This window comes from Phyllostomus hastatus, unplaced genomic scaffold (assembly GCF_019186645.2).
Source record: "Phyllostomus hastatus isolate PE091 unplaced genomic scaffold, TTU_PhHast_1.1 phas_contig_38, whole genome shotgun sequence".
Taxonomy (NCBI): domain Eukaryota; kingdom Metazoa; phylum Chordata; class Mammalia; order Chiroptera; family Phyllostomidae; genus Phyllostomus; species Phyllostomus hastatus.
The window spans coordinates 8,932,963-8,960,079 of NW_025333869.1; the positions used below are offsets into that span (position 1 = coordinate 8,932,963).

The 27,117-nt window shown below is 43.6% G+C and overlaps 2 protein-coding genes across 2 annotated transcripts in view; both read left to right on the forward strand.

Annotated features, from left to right (window-relative positions):
- The window catches only part of ARHGAP22 (Rho GTPase activating protein 22), a 162,831-nt gene that overhangs the window by 49,769 nt on the left and 85,945 nt on the right, over positions 1 to 27,117 (forward strand). The window contains exon 3 of the mRNA XM_045842031.1: positions 14,907 to 14,994. Coding sequence (XP_045697987.1) covers positions 14,907 to 14,994 — 88 coding nt within the window. The remainder of the gene's footprint in view (positions 1 to 14,906; positions 14,995 to 27,117) is intronic.
- LOC123821110 (transcription factor BTF3-like) lies at positions 654 to 1,187 on the forward strand. The gene has a single exon (XM_045842413.1). It carries the CDS (start codon positions 775 to 777, stop codon positions 1,072 to 1,074), a length of 300 nt encoding a protein of 99 aa, XP_045698369.1. The 5' UTR covers positions 654 to 774; the 3' UTR covers positions 1,075 to 1,187.

The window sequence follows — 27,117 nt, forward strand, 5'->3', positions numbered from 1 at the left end:
GAGTAAGACTGCTAATAAGCAGCTCTTTATTCTGCTGCTTAAAGTCTGCCCACAGAACCTTACCACTTCAGCTATGTAAGACTCTACACACCATAGCCCTATTTCAGTACTATCTGGAACATAATTAAAATATTGTCGGACTGATCAGAGTCCACCCCTTGCCTCAGATGCTCTTTGACATCTAGACCTCATAAATTCAACTCATCTGGAATTGATTTAGAAAATTCTAACTGAGCGTCCTTCGTAAGTTGTACACTGCTACTCAAACCAACCAAGAAGTCATCGTTATTAATTGTTATTATTATTGCTGCTGTTGATATTGCTACTTTTATTTCATAACATGTACTTAGTCTAATGTCTGTTCTCCATTCTCAACTTCATTTGGGTGGAGCCCCAATCTATGTTATCATTTCTTTTTTCCCACCTCCTAGCACAGTGCCTGACACATAATTGATGCTCAGTAATATTTGATGATTATAAGTGAATGAATAAATGAATAAAAAAGTAATTGAGTCAGCTGGTCTGCCCAAGACCCTCTGAGCACCAACCCTAATCCCCAGTGCAGCCCTGTTTTCTCTCCAACAAGATGAAAGAAACTATCATGAACCAAGAGAAACTCACCAAACTGCAGGCACTAGGGCACACTGGTGGGAAAGGCACTGCTCGTAGAAAGAAAAAGGTGGTTCACAGAACAGCTACAGCAGATGATAAAAACTTCAGTTCTCCTTAAAGAAGTTAGGGGTAAACAATATCCCTGGTATTGAAGGGGTAAATATGTTCACAAACCAAGGAACAGTGATCCACTTTAACAACCCTAAAGTTCAGGCATTTCTGGCAGTAAACACTTTTACCATTGCGGGCCATGCTAAGATAAAGCAGCTGACAGAAATGCTACCTAGCATCTTAAGTCAGCTTGGTGCAGACAGTCTGATTAGTTTAAGAAGACTTGCTGAAGCTCTTCCCAAACAATCTGTGGATGGAAAAGCACCACTTGTTACAGGAGAGGATGATGATGATGAAGTTCCAGATCTTGTGGAGGATTTTGATGAGGCTTCCAAGAATGAAGAAAACTGAATTGAGTCAACTTCTGAAGAAGATGAACTTGAAGAAGTTACTGGGAGCTGCTATTTTATATAATGACTGCTTTTTCAAATTTTGTTTATCGATCTGATAAAATCTAGATCTCTAATATTTTTAAGCCCTAGCCTCTTGGACACTGCAGCTCTCTTCAGTTTTTGCTTCTACACAAATCATTTTTGCAGCTAATTAAGCTGAAGAAGCCTGAGAATAAAGTTTGAAACAAAGGTTAAAAAAATTGATTGAATGAATGAGTGAGCACTCTGACACAGCCTTGTGTTAGATCGGTGGTGTCAAACTCATTTTCACTGGGGGCCACATCAGCCTCCTGGTTGCCTTCAAAGGGCCAAATGTAATTTCAACTCCAAAATACATTCAGCCTTTTGAAGGCAACCTGAAGGCTAATGTGACTACCAGTGAAAATGAGTTTGACACTCCTGTGTTAGATTCTCAGTGGGAAAAGATTTCATTGTTTTTATAAAGTGTCTGATGGTTGGGAAAGAGCTTATTGACTGCCTTCCTCTATGAGAATGTAAGTTCATCATGGTCAGGATTTTGTCTGTTTTGTTTACTTCTGTGTCCTCAGTGCCTGACATGTAGGAGAAGCTCTATAGAAACTTGTTGAATAAACATACACAGTTTCCTTTGAGCCTCACAGCAACCTTACAGGGGCAGATGTAATTAATTTCCATTGTACAGATGGAGAAACTCATACTCAGCAACATGGAATGGAAGCTTGCATATTATAATGGAAAGAAAATATTTGGAATCAGAGAACCTGGGTTCAAATCCCATTTATACCACCTAGTAGCTGTAGATTTGGGTGGACCACTGAAGTCCACTTGCTCCCACTTGGAGCTCCACTGCATTAAACACTGGGCAAATGGGAGGTGATGGTGATGGTGTTATCAGTGCTACCTAAATGCTCAGAAACAAGATTCTTATAATTATTAGAATGGGGTCTAAATAGAAGACCTCCAAGAAGCATAAGAAGGCTTATAAAATAAAATGAGAAAAACTGATGACAAATTCAGAAAGCAGGGATCACCCAAACCCAAGGGCTCCCTGTGAGCAACCCTGTGTGTGGCCTATGTTAACATTTTTGGTTAGGAGTCCAGGCTTGTAGGTGTCAGGACAGCCATGGACAGCCAGAATCCTGCATAATAGAGAAAAATGGCAGATTGCTGGAATTTGGCTTCACTGCTTACTAGCTAGTAACCAGAGAAGGTAATTCCCTCTGAGCCTCAGTTTCCTATTTGTTTTTTTAATATATTTTATTGATTATGCTATCACAGTTGTCCCATTACCCCCCTTCATTACCCTCCACCCTGCACACCCTCTCCCACCCACATTCCCCCCCTTTAGTTCATGTCCATGTGTCATAAGTTCTTTAGCTTCTACATTTCCTATAAACTATTCTTGCCTCCCCCCATCTATTTTCTACCTGCCATCTATGCTACTTATTCTCTGTACCTTTTCCCCCTCTCTCCTCCTCCCACTCCCCTGTTGCTAACCCTCCATGTGATCTCCATTTCTGTGGTTCTGTTCCTGCTCTGGTTGTTTGCTTACTTTTTGTTTTTGTTTTAGGTGTGGTTGTTAATAATTGTGAGTTTGCTGTCATTTTACTATATGTGTTTTTTATCTTCTTTTTCTTAGATAAATCCCTTTAACATTTCATATAAGGGCCTGGTGATGATGAACTCCTTTAACTTGACCTTATCTGAGAAGCACTTTATCTGCCTTCCATTCTAAATGAAAGCTTTGCTGGATAGAGAAATCTAGGATGTAGGTCCTTGCCTTTCATGACTTGGAATACTTCTTTCCAGCCCCTTCTCACCTGTAAGGCCTCTTTTGAGAAATCAGCTGACAGTCTGATGGGAACTCCTTGTAGGTAACTGCCTCCTTTTCTCTTGCTGCTTCTAGGATTCTCTCCTTCATTTTAATGTTGGGTAATGTCATTATGATATGCCTTGATGTGTTCCTCCTTGGGTCCAACTTCTTTGAGACTCTCTGAGCTTCCTGGACTTCCTGGAAGTCTATTTCCTTTGCCAGATTGGGGAAGTTCTCCTTTATTATTTGTTCAACTAACTTTTCCACTTGTTGTTCTTCCTTCTCTCCTTCTGGTACCCCTATAACTCGGATGCTGGAACATTTAACAATGTTCTGGAGGTTCCTAAGCTTCTCCTCATTTTTTTGCATTCTTATTTCTTCAATCTTTTCTGGTTGAATATTGCTTTCTTCTTTCTAGTCCACACCATTGATTTGAGTCCCAGTTTCCTTCCCATCACTTATTGGTTCCCTGTACATTTTCCTTTATTTCACTTAGCATAGCCTTCATTTTTTCATCTAATTTGTGACCTAATTCAACCAATCCTGTGAGCATTCTGATTACCAGTGTTTTGAACTGTGCATCTGTCAGGTTGGCTATCTCTTCATCGCTTAGTTGTATTTTTTTCTGGAGCTTTGATCTGTTCTTTCATTTGGGCCATTTCTTTGTTGTCTTGATTTGCCTGTTATGTAGTGAGGGGAGGAGCCTTAGGTGTTCACCAGGGCAGGGTAACCCACATTGCTGGGTTGTGATGCTGTATGTGGGGGTGGGGTCCAAGAAGGAACAATGGCTCTTTCTCTGCCCTCTGCTGGCTTTCAGTCACTTCCCCTGCTTCCCACAAGCAAATTGGGCCTTTCCGATGCTGATTCCTGTGTGGGTGGGTTTGTGTACATTCTAGGACCCTGTGGGTCTCTCCAACAAACTCTCCTGTGAGGCTGGGAGTTTCTCCCACTGCCACCTCAACCCCCACAGGTGTTTTCAATCAGTGGTTTGAGGCTTTATTTCCCCTTGCTGGAGCTGTGGGTTGTGTGGTCTGTCTCTCCAAGTATTTCTCCCGGTTTATCTGCATGCAACTGTTGGACCACCTGCTCCTCCAGCCACTGCCCAGCTGCGAGTCCTCTCTGCCCTAGCTGCCTGATTCTACCCCTCCTACAGGTCTGGATGGATGTGTCTTCTTTAACTCCTTGGTGGTCGGACTCTCATACAGTTTGATTTTCGGTCAGTTCTGGTTGTTTTGTTATTTTTAAATTATTGTTGCCCTTCTTTTGATTGTGCAAGGAGGCACAGTGTGTCTACCTATGCCTCCATCTTGGCCAGAAGTCCCATGTCTTTTTAATAATACATTTTACTTAACCCAATATATGCAAAAATTATCATTTTAATATGTGAGCAATATAAATTTAGTGAGATACTTTACTTTTTTATATTAAGTCTTTGGCATACACTTATAGTATATCTTGTTGCGCGTGGGTCACCGGCTAGCAGTGACCACGGCACACTGTGGATGGCTCGACAATACGCGAGAAAAAACACACATGCACAGAGACAAACTAGTTTCTGTGGGGAAGTAGGGACAGAATGGCCACCCCCCCTAGTGGGGAGCGCGCCGATCCACCGTCCATACCTGCTTTTATTAGGCTCATTTTGCATAATAACTCAGGTAACGTACAATACTCATTAGGGGAAGTAAGGAACATATAAAACAAAGAACTCTGCCGGTCTATTGAGTTGGGGTCAAAGAGCTGTAAGGCTGAGGAACAAACTAGCTTCCTCCTAAGACCCTCCTCATTCAACTGAGAGCGTTCTTAAACAAAGAAGGTTTCACAGTAATTTACATGTTCTTTCTTAGGCCTGATCACCCCGGGAAATCCGCACTTCCCAGTACCGAGCTGTACTTCCCCGTCATTGTTTCAGGCTTAGGTGGAGCGCGGGAACTAAGGCCACCGAGAGATAAGGAGATTTTCTTCCGGACGCTGAGAACTCAGACTTTGTCAAAGCCGAGGAGTGAGGGTCCATCACCCCCCTTTTGCTGCAGCCCCCCAAGTCCTTCTTTTGGGGGGGCCTCCCAAAGTGATCGTGCCTGGCTTGGGTTTTTCCCCCGTGGGGAATCTTACCCGTCTTTGGCTAACCGACCAAGCTTTTTGGGGGGTTCAGTTATGAACAAAGCAGCAGAAACAGCATTCCTGCCAGGAAGATAAGCTTTTGTCTCCTTGCCGGCTCACGGTTCCAAGGGCGTTCCCTTAGCCTAGCCTAGGCGGGGGTTTCAGTTTCTGATACCAGTCAGGGCGGTTCCCAACAATATCTCAATTAGGATATTAAATTTTCATCAAATATACTTGGTTTGTATTTGGTTTTCATGGAATTTACATTTGAAGAAGTATATTCACATACCCAAATTGTTCCAGGTATACTGTGATAGGCAGAATAATGGTCCTTAAAAGATATGCATGTCCTGGGAACCTGTGAACGTTATGTTATTCAAGAAAGAATTAAGGTTGTAGATGGGATCAAGGTGGCTAATCAGCTGAATTTATCATGAGTAAATTACCCTGGATTATCCAGGCAAACCAAATGTAATCACAAGGGTCCTTTATAATGGAAAAGGAAGGCAGGAAACGAGGTCAGAGTCAGAGAGCAATTTCAGGATGCGATGTTGCTGGTTTTGAAAATGGAGAAAGGGGCCAGGAGCCCAAGAATGCAGGCAGCCTCTAGATGTTGGAAAAAGCTAGGAGACAGATACTCTCATGAGCTTCCTCAAGGAACAGATCCCTGCCAGCTCTTAATTGCAGCCCAGTAAGGTTAATCTCAGATTTCAGATCACGACAACTGTAAATGTGTGTGTGTTTGCATGTGTGTATACTATATATATTTTTTAAGTTTTTCAATAACTGAATCAAGTGTCAATTTTTCTTAACAGCTTTATTGACGTATAATTGGCATGCAATAAACTGCACACATTTAACATGTATAATTTGGTAAAAAAATAAGATTTTACTTATTTATTTTTACAGGGAGGTGAAGGAAAGGAGAAAGAGTGAGAGAAACATGAATGGGTGGTTGCCTTTTGCACGCCCCCTGCTGGGGACCTGGCCTGCAACATAGGCATGTGTCCTGACTGGGAATCCAACCAGCAACCTTCCAGTTCTCAGACCAACACTCAATCCATTGAGCCACACCAGCCAGGGCCAAATTGTTACATTTTAATATATGCATACACCTATTAAACTATCACCACAAATCAGCTAACAAATACATCTTTTTCCCCAAAAGTGTTTTGTGTCCTTTTGTAGTACTTCCCTCCAACCTCATTGCCACCCCTCCTAACTCTAGGCAACCAGTGATGTGCTTAGTGTACATTTTCTAGAATTTTATATAAATGGAATAGGACAGTACATATTCTGGCTTCTTTTGCTCAGTATAATTATTTAGAGATCCATCCACATTTTAGCATGTGTTTTTGTTCATTTTTATTGCTGAGACATATTCCATTAAATGGCAGAACTGTGGTTTGTTTATCCATTCATCTATTGATAGTCATTTGTGTTGTATCCAGTTATTGGATATTGAAAATAAAGCTGCACCCTGACTGATATGGCTCAGTGAATTGAGTGCTGGCCTGCATACCAAAAGGATGCTGATTCAGTTCCCACTCAGGGCACATGCCTGGTTTGCAGGCCAGGTCCCCAGTAGGGAGCATGCGAAAGGAAACCACACACTGATGTTTCTCTCACTCTCTTTCTCCCTCCCTTCCCTTCTCTCTAAAAGTAAATAAAATCTTTAATAATAATGTTAAAAGTGGATGCAAGAGACCCCCTTTAAAAAATAAAGCTGCTATAAACATTCATGTAAAAATCTCTGGATGGATATAGGTTTCATTTCTCTTGGGTAAATACCTGGGAAAGGAATGGCTGTCTCATATCTTAGATATATGTTTACCTTTTTAAGAAACTGCTGAACTTTTTCACGAAGTAGTAGCATTAATTTACACTCCCACCAGCAGGGAATGAAAGTTCTAGGTCCTTCACACTCACAACACTTGGTATAGTCAGTCTTTTAAATTCTGTCTATGCTAATAGATATGTAGTGGTATCATATTTGTGGTTTTAATTTGCATTTCCATAATGACTAATGATGTGGAGGAACTTTTTATGAGGTTATTTGCCATGTCTGTATCTTTTATAGTAAAATATCTGTTCAAATTGTTTGCTTTTTTAAACATATTTTATTGATTATCCTATTACAGTTGTCCCACTTCCCCCTTTCATTCCCCTCCAACCTGCACACCCTCTCCCACCCACATTCCCCCCCCCTTTAGTTCATGTCCATGTGTCATAAGTTCTTTAGCTTCCACATTTCCTGTACTATTCTTGCCCTCCCCCTATTTTCTACCTACCATCTATGCTACTTATTCTCTGTACCTTTTCCCCCCCCTCTCCTCCTCCCACTTCCCTGTTGCTATCCTTCCATGTGATCTCCATTTCTGTGGTTCTGTTCCTGCTCTAGTTGTTCGCTTTTCTTTTAGGTGTGGTTGTTAATTGTGAGTTTGCTGTCATTTTACTATATGTGTTTTTTATCTTCTTTTCTTAGATAAGTCCCTTTAACGTTTCATGTAATAAGGGCTTGGTGATGATGAACTTCTTTAAATTGACCTTATCTGAGAGGCACTTTATCTACCCTTCCATTCTAAATGAAAGCTTTGCTGGATAGAGAAATCTGGGATGTAGGTCCTTGCCTTTCATGACTTGGAATACTTCTTTCCAGCCCGTTCTCACCTGCAAGATCTCTTTTGAGAAATCAGCTGACAGTCTGATGGGAACTCCTTTGTAGGTAACTGTCCCCTTATCTCTTGCTGCTTCCAGAATTCTCTCCTTCATTTTTACCTTGGCTAATGTCATTATGATGTGCCTTGGTGTGTTCCTCCTTGGGTCCAACTTCTTTGGGACTCTTTGAGCTTCCTGGACTTCCCGGAAGTCTATTTCCTTTGCCAGATTGGGGAAGTTCTCCTTTATTATTTGTTCAAATAACTTTTGACTTGTTGCTCTTCCTCTTCTCCTTCTGGTACCGCTATAATTCATATGTTGGAATGTTTAAAGATGTCCTGGAGGTTCCTAAGCCTTTCCTCATTTTTTTGAATTCTTATTTCTTCATTCTTTTCTGATTGTATGTTTTTTTCTTCCTTCTGGTCCGCTCCATTGATGTGAGACCCAGCTTTCATTCCATCACTGTTGGTTCCCTGTTCATTTTTCTTCATTTCACTAAGTGTAGCCTTCATTTTTTCATCTAAGTGCAACCAAAATCAACCAATTCTGTGAGCATCCTGATCACCAGTGCTTTGAACTGTGCATCGATAGGTTGGCTATCTCTAGGTCCCTTAAAACTGGTTACATAGCTTTCAATTCTGTTTGAGCCATCTTTTTTTTTTTCCTTTGGTCTGGTCATGGAGTCTTAGGTGTTCACCAGGGCAGGGCACCCCAGTCGCTTGGTTGTGATGTATGTGGGGAGCAGGGTCTGAGAGGGAACAATGGCACTTGCTCTGTTCTCCATCAGGTCTCAGTCCCTTCCACTGCTTCCCCCGAGCAAACTGGGCCCTTGTGGTGCTAATTCCCATGTAGGTGGGCTTGTGCACCCTGTGGGACTTTCCAAGGACCTCTTCTGTGAGGCTGGGAGTCTCTCCCTGTGCCTCAATCCCCACAGGTATTTTCAATCAATATCCCAAGGCTCTATTTCCCAATGCTGGGATCCTGGGTTGTGTGCAGTGCCTTGCTTCACAATTCCAACCTCGCTGGGTCTGCAGTTTGCCAACCCTTGGCCGGGGTCTGCCAGCTGCCCCTTGTGCATTCAGGGTCCACCCGCTGAGGTCTTTCACGCCCCAGATGCTTTATGCGTCCGGTCCCAAAGCTCTCTGCTCTCTGCACTGCGACCTGCGCCCAGCTGCCTGACTTCACCCCTTCTACTGGTCTGGATGAACTGGTCTATTTTAACTCCTTGGTCGTCAGACTTCCATACAGTTCAATTTGCTGTCAGTTCTGGTTGTTAGTCTATTTCTAAATTGTTGTTCTACCTATCTTGGTTGTGGGAGGAGGCACAGTGTGTCTACCTATGCCTCCATCTTGGCCGGAAGCCCAAAGTTTGTTTGGGTTTTTTTTGCACGCGAATATGGAATGATTCCCCCACCATTTGGTGAAAATACTATTCTTCTTCCCCTGGATTGCCTTTGCACTTTCTGTCAAAAATCACATACATATATTTCTTACCTTTATATTCTTTTTCATTAATGTTTATCTCTCTTGATGCCTATATCACAATGTTTTGATTACTCTAGCTTTATGAAAAGTCTGAAATCTGATAGTATTAGATCTCCAACTTTGTTATTCTGTTTCAAAATTGTCTGGCTAGTGTAGGTCTTTAACATTTCTACATGAATTTTAGAATAGCTAGCTGGCCAATTTTTTCAAAACACCTACTGGGATTTTGATTGGGAGTACATTAAATCTATAGACCAATTTGGGAAGAATTGGCTTTTTAAAAATAGTAAGTCTTCTCACCAACAAACACAGTATATCTCTCCATATCTTCTTTCTCCCAGCAATCGTTCATACTTTTCAGTATGATGAAAGATGTTCAGAAATTGAACATCTTTCATCACATCTCTTCCCAAGTATTTCATATTTTGCTACAATTAAAAATGGCTTTGATTTTCAATTTCCATATGTTCATTGATAGTATACAGAGATAGGTATAGTTTTGAGCATTTATTTTGTACCTTGAAACCCTACGAACTCATTATTATTTCTAGTAGCTTTCTTTTTTTGATAGGGTTTCACCAGGTTTTCTACATAGACAACATAGACAATTGTACTGTCCATAAAAACCCTTTTACTTCTTCCTTTTCAATCTGGACAACTTTTATTTTTTTTAAATCCTTATTATTGCAGCTGTGACTCCAGGACAATGTTTAATAGAAGTACGGGGAATAAACATCATTGTATTGATCCTAGTCTTAGGGACAAAGCTTTTGGCATGATGTTATCTTTTTTTCCATGTATACACACACACCCACATACCCTTTTTTAGGCTGAAGAAGTTCTGTCCTTAGCTTGTTGAGAATTTTTATCAAGAACAGTTGTTGCAATTTTGTCAAATGCTTTTTCTACATCTTTTGAGATAATCATATATTTTCTCTTTTTTTAGTTTAATTTTTAAAAGATTTTATTTATTTATTTTAGAGAGAGAAGAAAGGAGGGAAAAAGAGAGGGGGAGAAAAAGAGGGGAAGGAAGATCAAAGTGTGAGAGAGACATTGATTGGTTGCTACTGGCAAGCCCCCAACTGGGGACCCAGCCTGCAACCCAGGCACATGCCCTGACCAGAAATCAAACTGGCAACTTCTCAGTCCATAGGCCAGCACTCAATCCACTGAGCCACACCAACCAGGACACTCCCTTTTTTTTTTAGTTTATTAATAAGATGAATTACATAGATTAACTTCGAAATGTTAAACTAACATTGCATATTTGAGATAAAGCCCAGTTGGTCATTAAGTATTTTTTTATATACTGTTGAATTTGACTTGCTAAAATTTCACTGAGAATTTTGCCTCTATGATCCTGAAGGATATCAGTCTGTAGTGTTCTTTTCTTGTAAGGGCTTTCACTGTTTTTATATCAGGGTGATACTGGCCTCATAACATGCAGTGGAAAGTATGCCTTCTTTTTCAATTTCAAAGAAAAGTTTATGTACTATTGGTATTATTCATCCCTTAAATATTTGATAGAATTTACCAGTGGAGCCACACGAGCCTGGAGTTTTCTTTGTGAAAAGGTTTTTAGCTACAAATTCCATTTCTTTATCAGATATAGGGTTATTTAGCTATTTCTCCTTAAGAGAACTTCAGTAGTTTGTGTCTCTTTTTGTCCATTTCATCTAAGATGCCAAATTTACTAGGATATTGTTGTTCTTAACACTATCTTATTATCCTTTTACTGTCTGAAGAATTGGTAGTGATGTCACCTCTCTCATTCCTGATATTGATAATTTATCTTCTCTCTTGTTTTCTAATTAGTCTAGCTAAAGCCTTATCAATTTTATTGATCTCAGAAAACTAACTTTTGGTTTCATTGGTCTTTCTCTATTTTTTATTTTTCATTTTACTTATAGCTACTCTAATCTTTTTTTTTCCTTCTTTCACTTTGGTTTTCATTTGCCCTTTCTTCTTTATATAGTTTCTTAAAATGAAAACTGAGGTCATTGATTTGACACCTTTCTTCTTTTCTAACAGCAGTATTCCATACTATAATTTATTCCCTATGTGCTCCTCTAAAGGCATTTCATGCATTTTTGTATATTATGTTTTCCTTTTTATCCAGTTCAAATTACTTTTAAATTTTTGCTTTGACCTATGAATTATTTGGAAGTTCATTAATTGCTTTTCAAATATTGGAAGATTTCCCAGAAATCTTCCTGTTATTGATTTTCAACTTAATTCCATTGTGGTCCAAGAACAGATGTTATATTTGAATTTTTTTTATTGAGACTTGTTTATGCCCATCTTAGAAAAATTTTTATGTCCATTTGAAAAGGATGTCTATTCTGACATTGAGGGAGGCTGTTATTAGATCAATTGGTTGTTAGTGTTTTTCAGGTCATCTGTATCCTTAGTTCTATCAGTTATTGATTCAGACATATTGAATTTTTTTTTTTTACTGTAATTGTTTTAACAAGCCCTGGGATGAATCTGATGCCTACTCCAGGTGGAGACTTACTCCAGGTGTTTCAACTGGAGGCTTCATACTGACTCCTTACATGTCTTTTCATCACACTCTTAATGTGTGTCATACCTGACAAGAAAGCAGAGCCCTCTACTCTTGCCCCTCCCCAACACTCTCCCCCTGTGCCTGAGCAAAGGGCTGGGATCAAAGCTGTGCTCTTGACCCATTGGCGGGCAAGAGGGTCTGGGTGGCTCCGAAAACCAGTTCTGAAGGGCACTTGCAGTAGTGGCAGCCACAATGGGATTCACCTGAAAGAGAGGTGAGTGGTGGATCCCAAAGTCATATAGCCTGGCTCTCCATGGAGGCTTCTTGCACACAAAGTTGTCACAAATGTGAGGAGTAAAGTGCTCTGGCATCAGACACAGTTGGGTACACATCCCAGCTCTCCCGCCCTACTTGCAGGGGGCACATGGGGCTGGTTGCTTCACCTCTCCCACATTCATCTGATCATCCAAAAAGATGGGGATAATAGTGCCCACCCCCATAGGGGTCTCTAGAAAGATTAAATCCAATTGATTTAAACAAAGAACCAGGAATATAGTATAGGCTCTGTAAACAATAGCAATTATTGCTTTTTTATTTAGCTGTAGTAGAAAGTAATGTCAATGCCAATATTGTTACTCCCCTTTTACGGATGACAGATATTGAGGCACAGAGGAAAAAACAAAGTGTCCAGGATTACACAGAAACATTTACTGAAACAGCAAACACCCAAGACCCAACCCATTAGCCAGTGATGGATCTTGCCCATACCCTCTAATGAGCCTGTTTCCCAATCCTGACGCTATGGTCATAATTTATTCCCAGTAGCTCCAGGTTCCCTAGAAAGAAAGTAAGTGTTGATTCAGTTACAGTGGTTACCAGCTAGTTCTCTGGTTTATTGCTGTAATTTTTCTAAAGCAAGCATCTGTGGGTAAAGATGTCATTCTGCCTTTATGTTGCTTAAATGAGAATAGGAATTCCCTTGTGTCCTTGAGGTACAAGACCCAGCAGCCACGAGGAGGCTCCAGTCACCCTGTTAAAGCCAGGAATTGCCTGGAAAAGTTATGGGTGGGGAGAGGAGTGCTCTGTAAGCTTGCATAGTGTAGGGGCTGGAGACCAAGTAGGTAAAGCATGGGACCATGCCCCTCACCTGGGCAAGTGCAGACACAGAGAGGATGTTCCCCCACCCAGCAAGGAGCCCTGACACAATTACTAGCTGGGCTTTGTTTAGCAAACACACAGCTTTCACAGTGTGCCAGGCACTGCTCTAAGGACTTCCCAAGCACTAATTCATTTAATGCTCATAAGAGCCCCACAAAGTACTATTGTTATTCCTATTTCACATGTAAGGAAATCGGGAGATTGCACAGAGAAGTTAAGCAATTTGTCTGGGATCACACAACCAGTAAATGGCTGAGCCAGGATTTGAATTCAGGCAGTTAAGTTGTAGGGATGGATTTTAAAAGGGTTCCCCACCCTGCCTGGTATGACTCAGTGGATTGAGCGCCAGCCTGCAAACCAAAGGATTGCCAGTTCGATTCCCAGTTAGGGCATATGCCTGCATTGCAGGCCAGGTCCCCAGTAGGGGGCGCGTGACAGGCAACCACATATTGATGTTTCCCTCCCTTTTTTCTCCCTCCCTTCTCCTCTCTCCAAAAATAAATAAATAAAATCCTTAAATGGGGTCTCCCAGGAGACAACCAAAAATACGTAGTCAAAGCCACATGTGGGATAGTGAACACACAATATAATATAGAGATGCTGTATTATAGAATTATAAATCTGAAACCTATATGATTTTATTAACCAATGTCGCCTCAATAAATTCAATAAATATTTTTTTCAATAAAATCTTTAAAAACCCACACAAAGTCTAAGTTGGGCAAATCTGAGCATGAACAAAATGAAGAAAGGTTTCAACAGATATTAGTCACTAACATAGAGAAGGGGGCAAAGGAGGCCTAGCCTAGTGGACAGCAAAAGGGTAAGTCAAGGTGTTTATGACAGATAGCACCTCATCTAGAGTGGGACTTCTGAACAGAAATATGGGGTCTCACCATCCCTGAGGAGTGGGAGTTACAGTTCCATTGTAGTTTCTTAGATATGGAAACTAAGGTTCAGAAAAATTAAGTGATCTGCTTAAGTTTACATAGCCAGGAAGTGCACACCTGGGACTCAGACACAGCCTACTCATTTCTACATCCAAGCTCTTTCCCTACATCTCTCAGACTTGCTACCAGATTTCAGAATTAGAGGGTGGAATGGGCCTTTTTTATCCCCCTTCTCCATGTTAGTTAATGATCTCTGTTGAGGTCTTTCTTTATTTTGTTCATGCTCAGATTTGCCCAGCTCAGATTATATGTGGCTGTGACTACACATTTTTGGTACTCTCCATGGGAAAGCCATCTTAAACTCCATCCCTATAGCCTAACTGTCTGGGTTCAAATCCTGGCTCAGCTACTTACTGGCTGTGTGACCCCAGTAATGTACATACACATCTACCATGCACATGGATCAATGTGTGCGAATACCTCCTGTGTGACAGCTGACTTCCACTAAACAGTTAAAAGAAATCACACCTGGCCAGGAGAAAGCAGAACTGAAGTTACACAGATCTGCTGATCCTTTCTGCCATGTCACCTCAGGAACAGTTACATAGGAAAAGCCAGTTCCAGTGTACCAAGATTTCTCTCCCTTACCTGCTACAGCAGGGGTGTCAAACTCATTTTCACCAGGGGCTACATCAGCCTCATGGCTGCCTTCAAAGGGCTGAAATAATTTTAGGACTGTATAAATGTAACTACTCCTTAACTGTTAAAGAGTTGAAATTACATTCGGCCCTTTGAAGGCAACCCCAGTGAAAATTAGTTTGACACTGCTGCTCTACAGCCTAAAATTCCTGTCCCAGAAAGAGGACATTGGAACTAGGAGCCCTCCACTTGACAGGAGCCTTCCCCCTGCTCCAGACTTGTGTTTCCATTCCTCACCAGTAAGGAAGAACTCTGGGCAGAGCTCCTAAGGTAGTACCACCCCATTCCATTGGGACCCCACCAGGGCCTCAGTTGAGCCTGATATCTACCTTGAAGAAGAGACCTGCATCCTTCCTTGGAAACCAATCTTACCACCAGTGCCTGGAGGGCTGGGCACCTGACCCCACGACCCCACCCTTCCTCTCCAGGAGACCTGACCACAGAAGTCCTTTCCCAGTCATCTCAGGCCACCTGTGTTTGTTGTGTTTGTCTCTCTGCTTTAGGGATTTATTTCTCTACAAGGGATGCAGGTGACCCAATTTCTTCTTGGCCCTGAGGATGTGGGGAAGCACCTCTTTAAGATCAGCCCAGGTAGGTCTGAGCACCTTGCATCTCTGTGCTGGGGCTGGCCCTGGTGGCCCCAGTGAGGATGTTGCCACACCTTTAGCCTGGGAAGGGCAGAGCCCCTTCATGAAATTCCAGTGCTGTCTCTAAACATTACTCAGAAAGTTGTGCCAAATCTAGAGGATTTTACAAATTTAGAGGGAAATTAGAAAATCCAGTTAATTATACGGGTAATTAGCTTTTAATGAATTTTTTAAAATATTTTATTTATTTATTTTTAGAGAGAAAAGGGAGGGAGATAGAGAGAGAGAGAAACATCAATGTGTGGTTGCTAGGGTGGCCTGCAACCCAGGAATGTACCCTGACTGGGAATCGAACCTGGGACACTTTGGTTCCCAGCCCGCGCTCAATCCACTGAGCTACACCAGCCAGGGCTTGAATTTTTAGATTTACTATAAACACAAGGGAAGAAGCCAATCAACTGGGACACCTTAGGGTGAAGGTTCAAACAACAAATCTGGGTCATACACAAATAAGTCACTAGCACCAATTCAAAGCATTAAAATAGGCTTTACTATGGATTCTAAAACAGAATTGCAATGTGGGAAGAGGGGAAGAGTTTAATCCAAAGAACTGCTATCATGTTATCAGTCACAAAACAATTTTTTGAAGTTTCCTGTTTTAAAATGTGATTGTTATTGAGCTAAGTTAACATGTCTTGCAGATGAGCCAGTCTGTACACAGAGGGGCCTGGGTCCACAGCCAGGTCACATTGTATTCAGCCGGACCTCCCCCAACACCCCCTCACCCCTGCCCTGGGAAGCAGAGCCTGAAAGGATATCTGAGCAGTTTATTCAGAAGCAATGCCCAAAAAGCAAGAGGAAATGAGTAGGAGGAGAGGAGAGCTAGGCAGGCTGTGCTGTGAGCTGGCTGCTGCTGTGGCACCCAGACTCAGTTTCAATGGGACTGTGGGGACTGTGGAGAACAAGCCTCAGAGATGTCTTGCCAAGGAGTGCAGAGATGTCTTGCCCAGGGGTATACACCAGCGATTAATTGCAAGCTACTTCCTGGGGAGTTCACATTGCCATATTTGGCCTATCCCGCACATGGACCAAGCTCCCTACCGACACAGAAAGCCTTCGGAGAAAGTTGCAGGTACTTGTGGAGGCCACCCACATGGATGGGAACAGTTGCCTAAAGGTCTAGGCAGGGCAGCTAGTCATTGTGTCCTATGGGTGTATATCAGTTTTAGATGTTCTTCTGTGAAGTGGTGGCTTTGAATTGGCTAGGGCCTCACTGGGGTCTGTGAGACAGGAAGTTTACAGTCAGAGAAGCATGGTCACCCAACCACTCTGAAAAGGTGACCTGGTGTTATAGAACCCCAGCCTATGCTGCTCTGGAACAGCTGTGGGGTCTGATGGCCTACCACCAAGAAGCATGACTCCAAATGCTAGAGTTTGGTAAAAAGGAAAAGAATTGTTTATTTAAAAGTTAATACAGGATTAAAAAACACAATGAGATACCACTTCATGCCAGTCAGAATGGCCATCATTAACAAATCAACAAACAACAAGTGCTGGAGAGGCTGTAGAGAAAAGGGAACCCTACTAAGTACACTGTTGGTGGGAATGCAGACTAGTGCAGCCACTGTGGAAAACAGTATGGCATTTCCTCAGAAAACTAAAAATGGAACTGCCTTTCAATTCAGCTATCCACTGCTGGGATTATACCCTAAGTATCCTGAGCCACCAATTCAAAAGAACCTATGTACCACAATGTTCATAGCAGTGTTACTTATAATAGCCAAGTGCTGGAAACAGCCTAAGTACCCATCAGTAAATGAGTGGATCATAAAAACTGTGTTACATTTACACAATGGAATACTATGAAGCAGAGAGAAAGAAGGAACGCCTACCCTTCATGACAACACAGATGGAACTGGAGAATATTATGCTGAGTGAAATAAGCCAGATAGTGAAAGGCAAATACCATATGATCTTACCTGTAAGTGGAACCTAGTGAACAAAACAAACAAACAAGCAACATAGATCCAAAGGCATGGAAACAAGGAACAGACTGACAGTGACCAGAGGAGAGAGGGGAGAGTGATAACAAGGGAAAGAAGGGGAAGGGACAATCCAAGGAACATGAATAGAGGACTCACACGCATGGACAATGGAGGGGGGATTGACTGTGGGAATAGGGGGAAATGGGGCAAGGAAGAGCAACACAGAAAAAGGTGGGACAACTGTAACTGAACAACAATTAAAAAATGTTATACAGAATTAGAATAATGGCAGAATTCTGCTGTTAAGTCCTACTCCCTTTAAAACACCCACAAACACACAGTCTTGCCTCTCTTTGCTAAACCAGGCTAGTTTCAGAATACGCCAGTCAGAGGCACCATGTTTCAGATAAAACAGAAGTCCAAGGCTCAGCCTTCCCCATCGCAGTTCAGCATTCCAGGCACCTCCCATTAATCTGTGCTTGGCTAGGCAGGTCCCTGCAGTTCCATCAGCCATGCTGCTATGTTCTCCCAGACAGGTTTCCCAATGAGTCTCCTCTTTCTTCCTCCAGCTCTTAATCCAAAACTGCATGACACCTCCTTCCTCCAAATTGCATGGCACTTCCTTACATCAAACCTCATGGCAGGCCAGTGGGGGCCCTTCTACACCCTTTCAAACCACCTAGCCACTCTCATGGCTGGCCACTGTAATTTTAAATGCTGAACTGGGGCTTCCTATATGATTTCATACTCAGCACTATACATTCTGAAGGTCATATAGGGTGGCAGCACACACTTGCCATTGTAATGCAAAGTGTCTTAAATGCCATATCATCTGCTACCTCCAACCCCCAAACTATGGACTGTGGGGACTTTGGAAGCCTCTCACCCTGTACTCTGTTTCACTGGCTTTAGGCTGCCCAATGAGGCATGGATCATCCCAGACTGAGGCATGGATCATCCCAGACTGAGTCAGTGCCAGCAGCATGCTCCCACTGAGATCTCGAGCGAGTGAATGCAAGCCTTCAGTAGGTCATGTTCACCTTTGCTCTGTCCATCCTGGGAATTCCAGGGAGCACTGACTGAAGTTGAAGTGCAGGGGACCCTTCAACTACATGCCCTGCATGTGGACTTCAAGCAGCATGGTTTCATTTAGGCACTCCCTACTTGGGCATTCATCTACTCCAAGTACCATGGAAGGTGGCCACAGAGTGATCCCAGGGTAGGGATTGGAAGATTGAGGCCTGGTTGATTATAGAACAGGAGTTAAGGCTTCTGTAAAGAAGACAGAGAAGAATAAAGGATGGCAGTGAGGTAGACAGGGCCCTGCCCTGTAGGAGAGGGGGAGCTGGGGACCTGGAAGGAAGGGCTGGAGGAGGGGCCCTGAACTTGGAGAATGAAAAGGTGGAAATCAACACACCCCAGCCACAAATTCAGAAAGGCAATCAGCATATGCCCCAAGGACCAAAAAGGGAAGAATTGCGGTCTTTATCTGGGTCAGAGCTATTTACAAGGATTTCTTAGCTCTGGAGGGATGAAGACCCACTTGCCATGTAAGGTAACATTCATAGGTTCCAGGAATTAGGATGTGGACATCTCCAAGGTGTCCATAGTCTAAGATTGCCTATTTTATTAAAAAGGACAATGTAGGTTAGAAAGGATAGGAGGCTTGCCCTAAGACACACAGCCAGGTAGTAATAGGTTTAGGGCTTGTACCCAGGCATTCTGACTTCCAAAGCCATACAGTTAAGCTGCCCTCCAATACAGGCACAGAATCTAGTGTCTTAACTACCTGTGCCTGGGAGATCTAGGGATGCAGGTATAGGAAGACAAGCTCCCTGCACCCCTTTATATTAAGCACAGCAGCACTCTAAGCACCAGATTCTTACAGGTCTCAAGGACTGTCATCTCTGCCTTCATGCCCTGTGCACATGGCTGAAGGCCTTGGGCTGGGGTGTCTGGGCATGTGCCGGCAGCTGGAGGCCACCCAGGGAAAGCGTGCCATGTGTGGGCAGTGAGGGGTTCAATTATCCTTTAGTAAACACTAAGGAAGAAAGACTTGCCCTGGCTGGTGTGGTTCAGTGGACTGGGTGCCAGCCAACAAATCAAAAGTTCACCAGTTCAATTTCTAGTCAGGGCACATGCCTGGGTTGTAAGCCAGATCCCTGGCAGGTGAAAAAGGCAAATGATCGATCAGTTCTCTTGCACATCGATGTTTCTCTCTCTCTCCTTCTCCTTCCCTTCCCCTTTCTCTAGAAATGAATAAATAAAATCTTAAAACAAAAAAAAAAGAAGAAGAAAAGACTCAATAACCTCCTCTGGACTCATCATTCTGGCTGGTGAAGGAAGGTCAGGTGTGGGCACATGTCTGCCAAAAGCAATGGCCAGAGTAGGGAAAACTTGATAATAGATAAATAAACTACATGAATTTTAAGTCTTCTCTCTGTGACTTAAAATCTGTGACTTTATGCTCTTCAACAGTATTAAAATATCAGATAAAATTAAAAATGAAGAAAACTTAAAATTGTCAGTGCCATCTAGTGGAGAGAAGTACCAATCCCACAACAGTCCCTATGTGCCTCCTGCCCACCACCAGACATTTCACCCAGGCCAAACCTCTGACTCTTGCTGGGTCCCTACAGTCATTAAGGAGGGAGGAGAAAGGGCTGCAGCTTAAGCCCACTCTGACACTGGCTCTGGGTCATGCCTGAAGGAGCCAGAACCCAGGAAGCATCAGGGATTCAAGGACCCTGAGTCACTTTTCTACCTGGGCTGCTTCTCCTGCCTATGCAGTTAGTTGCCTGTTGTGATATTGTGATTTGTAAGAAGAAATATTTATTTGATCTTTGTCCTGGTTCCTGGCACAGAGCTCCTAAAATACTCCAAATTTCCTACCTGAGAAGAGATAAAGCTGTCTATTGTTATGTTAATGAGTGACATGGAATGCACCTAAGGATGGGTGCTGATTGTCAGAGGAAGCAACCTTGTGACTAGAGGGTTGGAAATTTCAGTCCCAGGCCTCACCTCTTGGGAGGGGAGAGAAGATGGAGGTTGATTCAGTAGCCAATGACCAATGATTTAATCAACTGTGCCTCTTTAACCTTTGTTAAACCCAAAACTGTCTCCATAACTGTCTCCATAAAAACCCAAAATACCAGCATTTGGAGAGTTCCTGGGATGGTGAACATGTAGAGATGCAGGCAGCAGAAGCCAGCTCTGGCAGGCTCAGGTGAAGGGGAAATTGGCCACAGGCTGCCAGGTCATACAGAATCTTGGGGAAGCTGAAGAGCTATGTGTGGAAGGGCAGGGGGCAGGGCTGCTTAGGGGTCCTGGAGCCAGGAACAGAGGACAGATGGGTGCTCTGTGCTGGAAGATTGAATCCGCCTGATGCTTCTTCAGTTCTCATGTCACTGCTCAGTGTCCGAACTCTTAATGGCCATGTTTAGGCCACTTGCTCGCCCTTGACAACACTGGAGTGGGGAGGAAAGGCCTGTTCACTCCAGTGGTTGGACAGACCCATCCACCAGGGCATCTGACAGTGGAAGCAATGAGGCCCCAAAGGTACTCAGTGCTTTCAGGAAGGGAGGGGAGTTGACAGGTGGTAGTGCAGCATTCAGCAAATGCGAGGACAAATATCGGAGACTTTCAGAGTATCAAAGATATTACTTTATTGGCCAAGTTTAACCTGCGCAGGGGCGAACTCTTATAGTGTCCAGCGACACAGTGCCCACAAGGAGCTGCAAACGAGAGCCGCGCCGAGCACTTACAACTACGTTCTTATATATGGGCGGGCAAGCAAGCGTTATACAGAAGCAGACGTGGCAGTTAGTAATTCGCTAACAAAGACCACGCGCGGGAATTTCAAACCAAGCATTCTTTCATAAGGCGGGAAGGCAGGCTGTTTGTTCATTAACCTAGTAATCTCCTGGCTCTAGCTAGCTAGTTTTCTATTTTCTCATTAAAAACTACAAAGCACTGCTTATCTAGCCTACCCAGGGGAGAGCGTCTGCTAGACACAGGATGTTTGCTTTGACTGTACTTTGTCTCTTTTATCATTTCTTTTTAGCTACAATGTGGTTCTTGTCTATTAAGGTTAAAATTTAGTTCTTAATTTCCTTGTTCCCAACAGTAGTCTCCATCAATGTGCACTGCACCAGTCACAGTCTATGGTTCTGTTTCTGCCAGGCCAAGTGTCACATTGCTGGCCTTTCCACAGAGTCACACCAGGGCCTGAGGATGGGAGGTGCCTACCCAGGCCCATTTCCTCCAGGGAGTGCCAGGAGCTCAGTTTTAGGGCCTTCAGCCCCAAGTGAGACAAAGGCCACTCAGAATCTCAGGAAAAAGAAGAGCAGGGAAGTACTGTCTTCTTGAGTGGGAGGACAGGAGGGTGTAACAGCTGCTCTAAAGTCTGGGCCCAGTTCCCATCGCAGAACACACCTGCTTTGAGCCATACAGGCCATATTACTCAAGTTAAAGTGCCAAAGCTCCAGTAGAAGCCGCCCAGTTCAGAGGTCTGGCAGACCCTGCTCTCCCACCAAGCTCCTGGGTTGCCTCCCTCCTTCCAGGCTGGGTGAGGATGGCTCTTGATGTAGTTGGGGGTCCAGGGAAACCAAGGAGATATGGCCAGTTGTACCCCAGTGAACAGAATGCAGATGTCCCCCAAGGCAGTACAGATAGGAAGGTTCCTGGGAGAGAGTCAGGAGGCAAGGCCCAGCACCATCTCCCTGTTTGCACCTGTTTTCTGTCAGAGTCAGGGAAAGCCAACAGAAGCCCAGCCCTGCCACCAAGGACCAGTCACTGAATGTCCTATGCCTCTGTTTCATCATTTGTAAACTGCAGATAATAATAGAGCCAAGTACCATCCATGGGTTTGATGAGGATGGAGTGAGATCCAGCACCTGGCCCATGTTTTTATATTCCTGCCTCTTCAGTCTCTCTGTTTATCAATACTCTGAATAACACATTTACTGCTTAGCTATTACCTGTAAGTAAACAATCCCAATACTGTGTGATAGGTGCTCATACAGAGGTGTCCTTAGGGCCAGGGCCTATGAGCTGTGTGTCGGGGGAACTTGCCTGGGTGGTTAGAGAAAGTTTCACTGAGCCTTGATAGAAAAAATAGGAGTTATCCAGATGGGCAAATGGGAGAAGGACCTTTTCAGCATGGCCCAGAACTGCAGATAGAGGTCACAAAGGCACAGAGCCCTAGAAAGCATGGTGTGCAGGAGACCAGAGAGCAGAGGACCAAGGTCAGAAGGTTGGCAGGGACCAGATTTGCAGGGCCTGGGATGCTGGACAAAGAGCCTTGGACTTTAGCTGTTGAAAATCTTAAGCTGGCAGGAGGGATGATTAAAACCAAAATCATATGTTAGAAAGATCACTAGGGCACTGGCCAGGTGGCTCAGTTAGTTAAAGCATCATCCCATACACCAAAGTTTTGGGTTCAGTCCCTGGTCAGGGTACATACAAGAATCAACCAACAAGTGCATGAATGGGTGGAACAACAAACTGATGTCTATCTGTCTCTCTCGCTCTCTCATCAATTGAAAAAAAAAAAAAAAACAGCACTGGGGCAGTGATGGGGGATTGCAAGGACTAGGCAGGAAGATCTGTTCATCTTTGCCCTGTCAAAGCTATGCCTCACTCAGTCCAGCAAGTTGCACAGAGAAGACTTCTCTGCCATGAGAGGCCACAGGATCAGAGTCCTGGCCACATTGCTCACAGGGTCCCATGAGTAAGACAACTCATAAGCCTAGCCATTCAAAGCTGAGGCTTGATTCTTTCTGCATAGTTACCAACTTAGCCCCTAACTTGCTGGGGGAACCAATTCAGATTTCTTCCATTCTCTGAGTCTCTGTGTCCCCATCAGTAAGGTAAGAAGGTTGGCCTTGGTGACCTCCAAGGTGTCACCCAGGGAGAATGGGTGCCAATAGTTTCTTATGGCTGCACCGGGTCTTTGAAGCCACTCTTGAGCTTTGAGCTTGCAGCTGCCTGCCCTTATCTGGCCTACAGCTTAGAGCAGCTATGAGAAATGCTGCGTGCTCTTTGAGGCCTGACCTTGATCTAGAGCCAGCACACACAGATTACGGTATGGAGGTAGACTGCTACGGTGCTCCTGACACCTACAGAGCATTGATCATCACAGTAGCCACCTCCTGAGTGGGATGCCAATCTCAGCTGATCTCAGCACCTGGTACCAGTCAGCCTGCATATCAGCCTGACCTCATGCAGCCCCGCTGAGTTTGCCCACAGAGCACCAGTCAATGGGTAATGACTAGACATTAAATTAAATAAAGCTCACAGAAGCTCCCCGTCCTGGAGAGTAGGAGAGTCAGCAAACACAAGAGTGGTTGCTTGTATTTCCCTGCTTTGCATCTGGCTTTCCCTCCTGTCTTAACCTCATTTTTCTGAATTAAACAGAACCAGGTATGAGAAACTTCCACTGGTATCCCTGGAATAAATGCCCTTGTAGAGGAGAGTGCAGTTCATTCCTTTGCCAAAATCATGTTCTAGAGCAGATCTGCTTAGTAGAAATCTAATATGTCACAGTTGTGATGAAATTGACAATTCTGATGCTCAGTTACACTAGCTCCTTTTCAAGTGCTCAGCAGGCATCTGTCTGGCGGAGTGTATTGTGCAGCAGAGGCCCCAATGAGGAGGCTCCACAGTGCACTGCCCGACATAGACATAGAAACATAGAATTGGTGCTCCACAGGTCCCCAGAGAATGAAAGGGGGGAGGAAGAACACCTAGCTGGGAAAGTCAGATACCTAGATTCATATTTTAACTCTGCCAGTCACTGTTTCAAGAACTTAGACCTGTTGCCCTGACTCGTACCTCAGTGGGTTAGGCGTAGTCCTGTAAACTGAAAGGTCCCCAGTTCAATTCCCAGTCAGGGAATATGCCTGGGTTGCAGGCCAGTCGCCTGTCTGGGGCCATGTGGGCAACCGGTAGATGTTTCTCTCACACACCGATGTTTCTCTCCCTTTCTTTCTCCCTCCCTTCCCCTCTCTGTACAGATAAATAAATAAAAATCTTAAAAAAAAAAACTTGGATCTATTACTTAAATTCTCTGAGTCTCATTTTCATCATCTGATACTAGAAATAAAACAACCTACGTGGCAAGATGGCTGTGACCATCAAGTGAACTAAAATATGTGGGAGTACAGAGGACACTCGCCATTCTCCACTCCCTGTTCCTTCCCAGCTCCCTCCCTCTCATGCTCTCTTTTGTTTTTTCTTTCTCTCTCTGTCTCTCTCTTCAAATCCTCTTTTATCTGCAATACTAAAGAAAGATTCAAGTAAGATTTCACATTTCTTCAGTACTGTTGCTTTTCAAAAAGGGGAGAGGGGAACCTAACTCTACAGCACTCATTTTTAAACTTTCCTGTGTATCAGAAACTGCTGGAGGGCTTTTTAAAACCCAGACTCTGGACTCATGTGCAAAGTTTCTGATTCCCAAGGTCTGCAGAGGAATCTGAGAATCTCCATCAGTAACAAGCTCCCATGTGATGCCAGTCTAGGGACCAAACTTTGACAAGTCAAAATACAGCTCACTGAAGAAAGGAAAAAACTTTATACATAATGGCACTTTTTTCCTTCTTCTTGAAGATGGGGCCCTGCATCTTTATTTTGCACTGGGTTCCACACATTATGCAGCAGGCCCTGTGCCCAGTGGAGGGGGCACTACAGAAGTAGCTGGGAGGCTGTGTTCACAGAGACAGGAGTCTGCAACAAAGAAGGTTCTAGCCCTTGGCCATGCTCCATTCGGGCACTGTGCTAAGAGGAACCTATGCAAACAAGACTGTCTCCAAACTAGTGAGGAGGCTGAAAGCCACCATACTGCTTACAGCTTTGAGCTGCTTCTCTGGAGGAAAGAGGACATCCAGGGGCTGGATGGCCACATAAATGGACGTGAAGTGCTGTGATGCAGAAACAGGTGCATCCATACTTTGTGCAGGCCTAAAGGCTGACCAGGCCTGGTGTTACTTATTTGCTATTTAAAAGGTGCATTCCCAGGGGCACAGGGATACATGTGGGTTGAGAGGAGGCCCTTATAAACATCTAGAGTCCCCCAAGTTACCAAAAACACACCCACAAGATGCCAGGTCTGCCTCCTGTCAGCCACCAGACACCATGCCCCATTCTGGTGAAGAAGTCAAGCCAAGCATCACCCCTTCTGCAGCCTGCTGCCCCTGCAACGTGCCTGGGTGCTGCCAGCCAGGGCAGGGATCACCATGCGCTATGCCTAGGACTGAGTGCAGGCCTAGGAACCAAAGGGTCACCAATTTGATTCCCGGTCAGGTTGTCACAGGTGTGCACAGGTAACCAGGTTCTTAGTGATCAAGGACAAAGAATTGAACTGAACACACAAAGTTTATAGCATAAAGAAAGAGGGAAGATTTATTAAGTGATAGTACACTCCACAGGACATGGGAGTGGGCCAACTCTGAGCAGAGAAGGAACACGTGGGCTGGGGGGATTCTATTCTTATAGGGCAGAAGCTCCCTGGCTAGTCTTTGGCGGGCTTTTCCTGCGCAGGTACAAGGAGTTGGATTTCAAAGCTACTGCACATGTGTGGTTTCCCATGATTTTCTTGATTGGCTACTGGAGAAGGGAGTCCCACATTGTTATTTCATTATAATGATATTATAATGAATCAGGGGTAGTGTGCAGGCGCATTCCATGATTCAGAGTTATCCCAGGAAACAGGAACAACCCGTCTTAGGGGGTCTTTGTCATGTATAGATGTTTTCTACCTCAGCCCTGCAGGGCCTCTGGAGTTTCCTTCCTGACTATCTCCTGCCTCAAGGTCACATGCCTGGTTTTCAGGCCAGGTCCCCAGTGCGGCGCATGCAAGAGGCAACCACACATTGATGTTTCTTAGTTACAGAAGATTTAAAACTGGGGGAGGCTGGGTGAAAGATGCATGGGACCTTCCTGTATATTTCTTTGCAACCTCTTTTGAATCTAGAATCATTTCAAAATAAAGCGTCTTTTTTTAAGTACATACCACATAGTGTTGTGACATTATGCATCTATATACTAGGATAATACCTAGCCTGTGTAAAGAACTCAGTAGAGTTTAGCAGGTATTTCAACAGGGTGTCTGCAAAATCAAGGAAAAGGATAAACTTATTTTTAAAGAACATGTTAGTAACATTTTCAAATAAAATGCTCAGTGTGCTTTTCTTCAACCACCAGACATCTTTTCAGTTAAGATGCCCCTAAATGTAAAGCAATGGGTCCAATTGTTTATCTTTTAAAAAGTACAACAAATAAAGTACTTTCTCTAAGTTTTGTGGCTTTTGGTATTTATTGACTGACAGTTGGGCCCATTGTTTCTTCAAGTTGTCTCACCTGAAAACACCTTGAGAACATTATTTGAAAATTTAGCCAAGTACTACTTAACTCTTTATTTTACATTTCTTGAGGTTTCACTCACCAACCTATAGTGACTGTTCACATGTCTGCCCACCTTCTGTGTGGCTTGCCCCCTGCATATTTTGACCCAGACTAGGTATGGTACATGTTTGCCAACTGAAAGAATGAAAGGCCACTAGACAAAGGAAACCTGCTAATTCCCTTAAGCATAATTGGTTGTGTTCTGGGACAGCAATTAGAAATGAGTCCCCTATATTAACATTTGCTGCACAAGCAATGTGAGATTCTTAAAGTGACTTTGAGTTTCTTTTTAGAAAGGGAAGTGGTAAGAGTGCCCTACAATATATTGGTTCAATGTTCCTGACACCTCAGTGAGTAGACATTATGCCTCTGTTTCACAGTTGAAGAAACTGACACATAGAATGGTAACTTGTCCAAAGTCACATGAATAGTACAAGGTGCAATCCAGCATTCATCCAGGGTCTCATTCTTAGGCTGCCAGCAGAAGCCCACATGGGTGCTAGGCACCACAGCTCTGAGACTCAGAGGGACAAGGACAGAAATTCCTCAGGTAGAGATAGTGTGCTGGACAAAAAAGGGGTGGTCTGCAGGGGGAGGCATGCTCAGGGCCTACTCAGAACAACAATGTAGATAATATTCTTTATGAATGATCTCAGTTAGACTAAATCTCTAGATAAATTAGGATGTGGAGAGCAATGTGGCAGGGGATTAGTGGGTGGTGGGGTGGATGACCCAGGTCA

Bases quoted from the DNA above. Each gene is read 5' to 3' on its own strand.
- LOC123821110 (XM_045842413.1), top strand. From the start codon at position 775: ATGTTCACAAACCAAGGAACAGTGATCCACTTTAACAACCCTAAAGTT.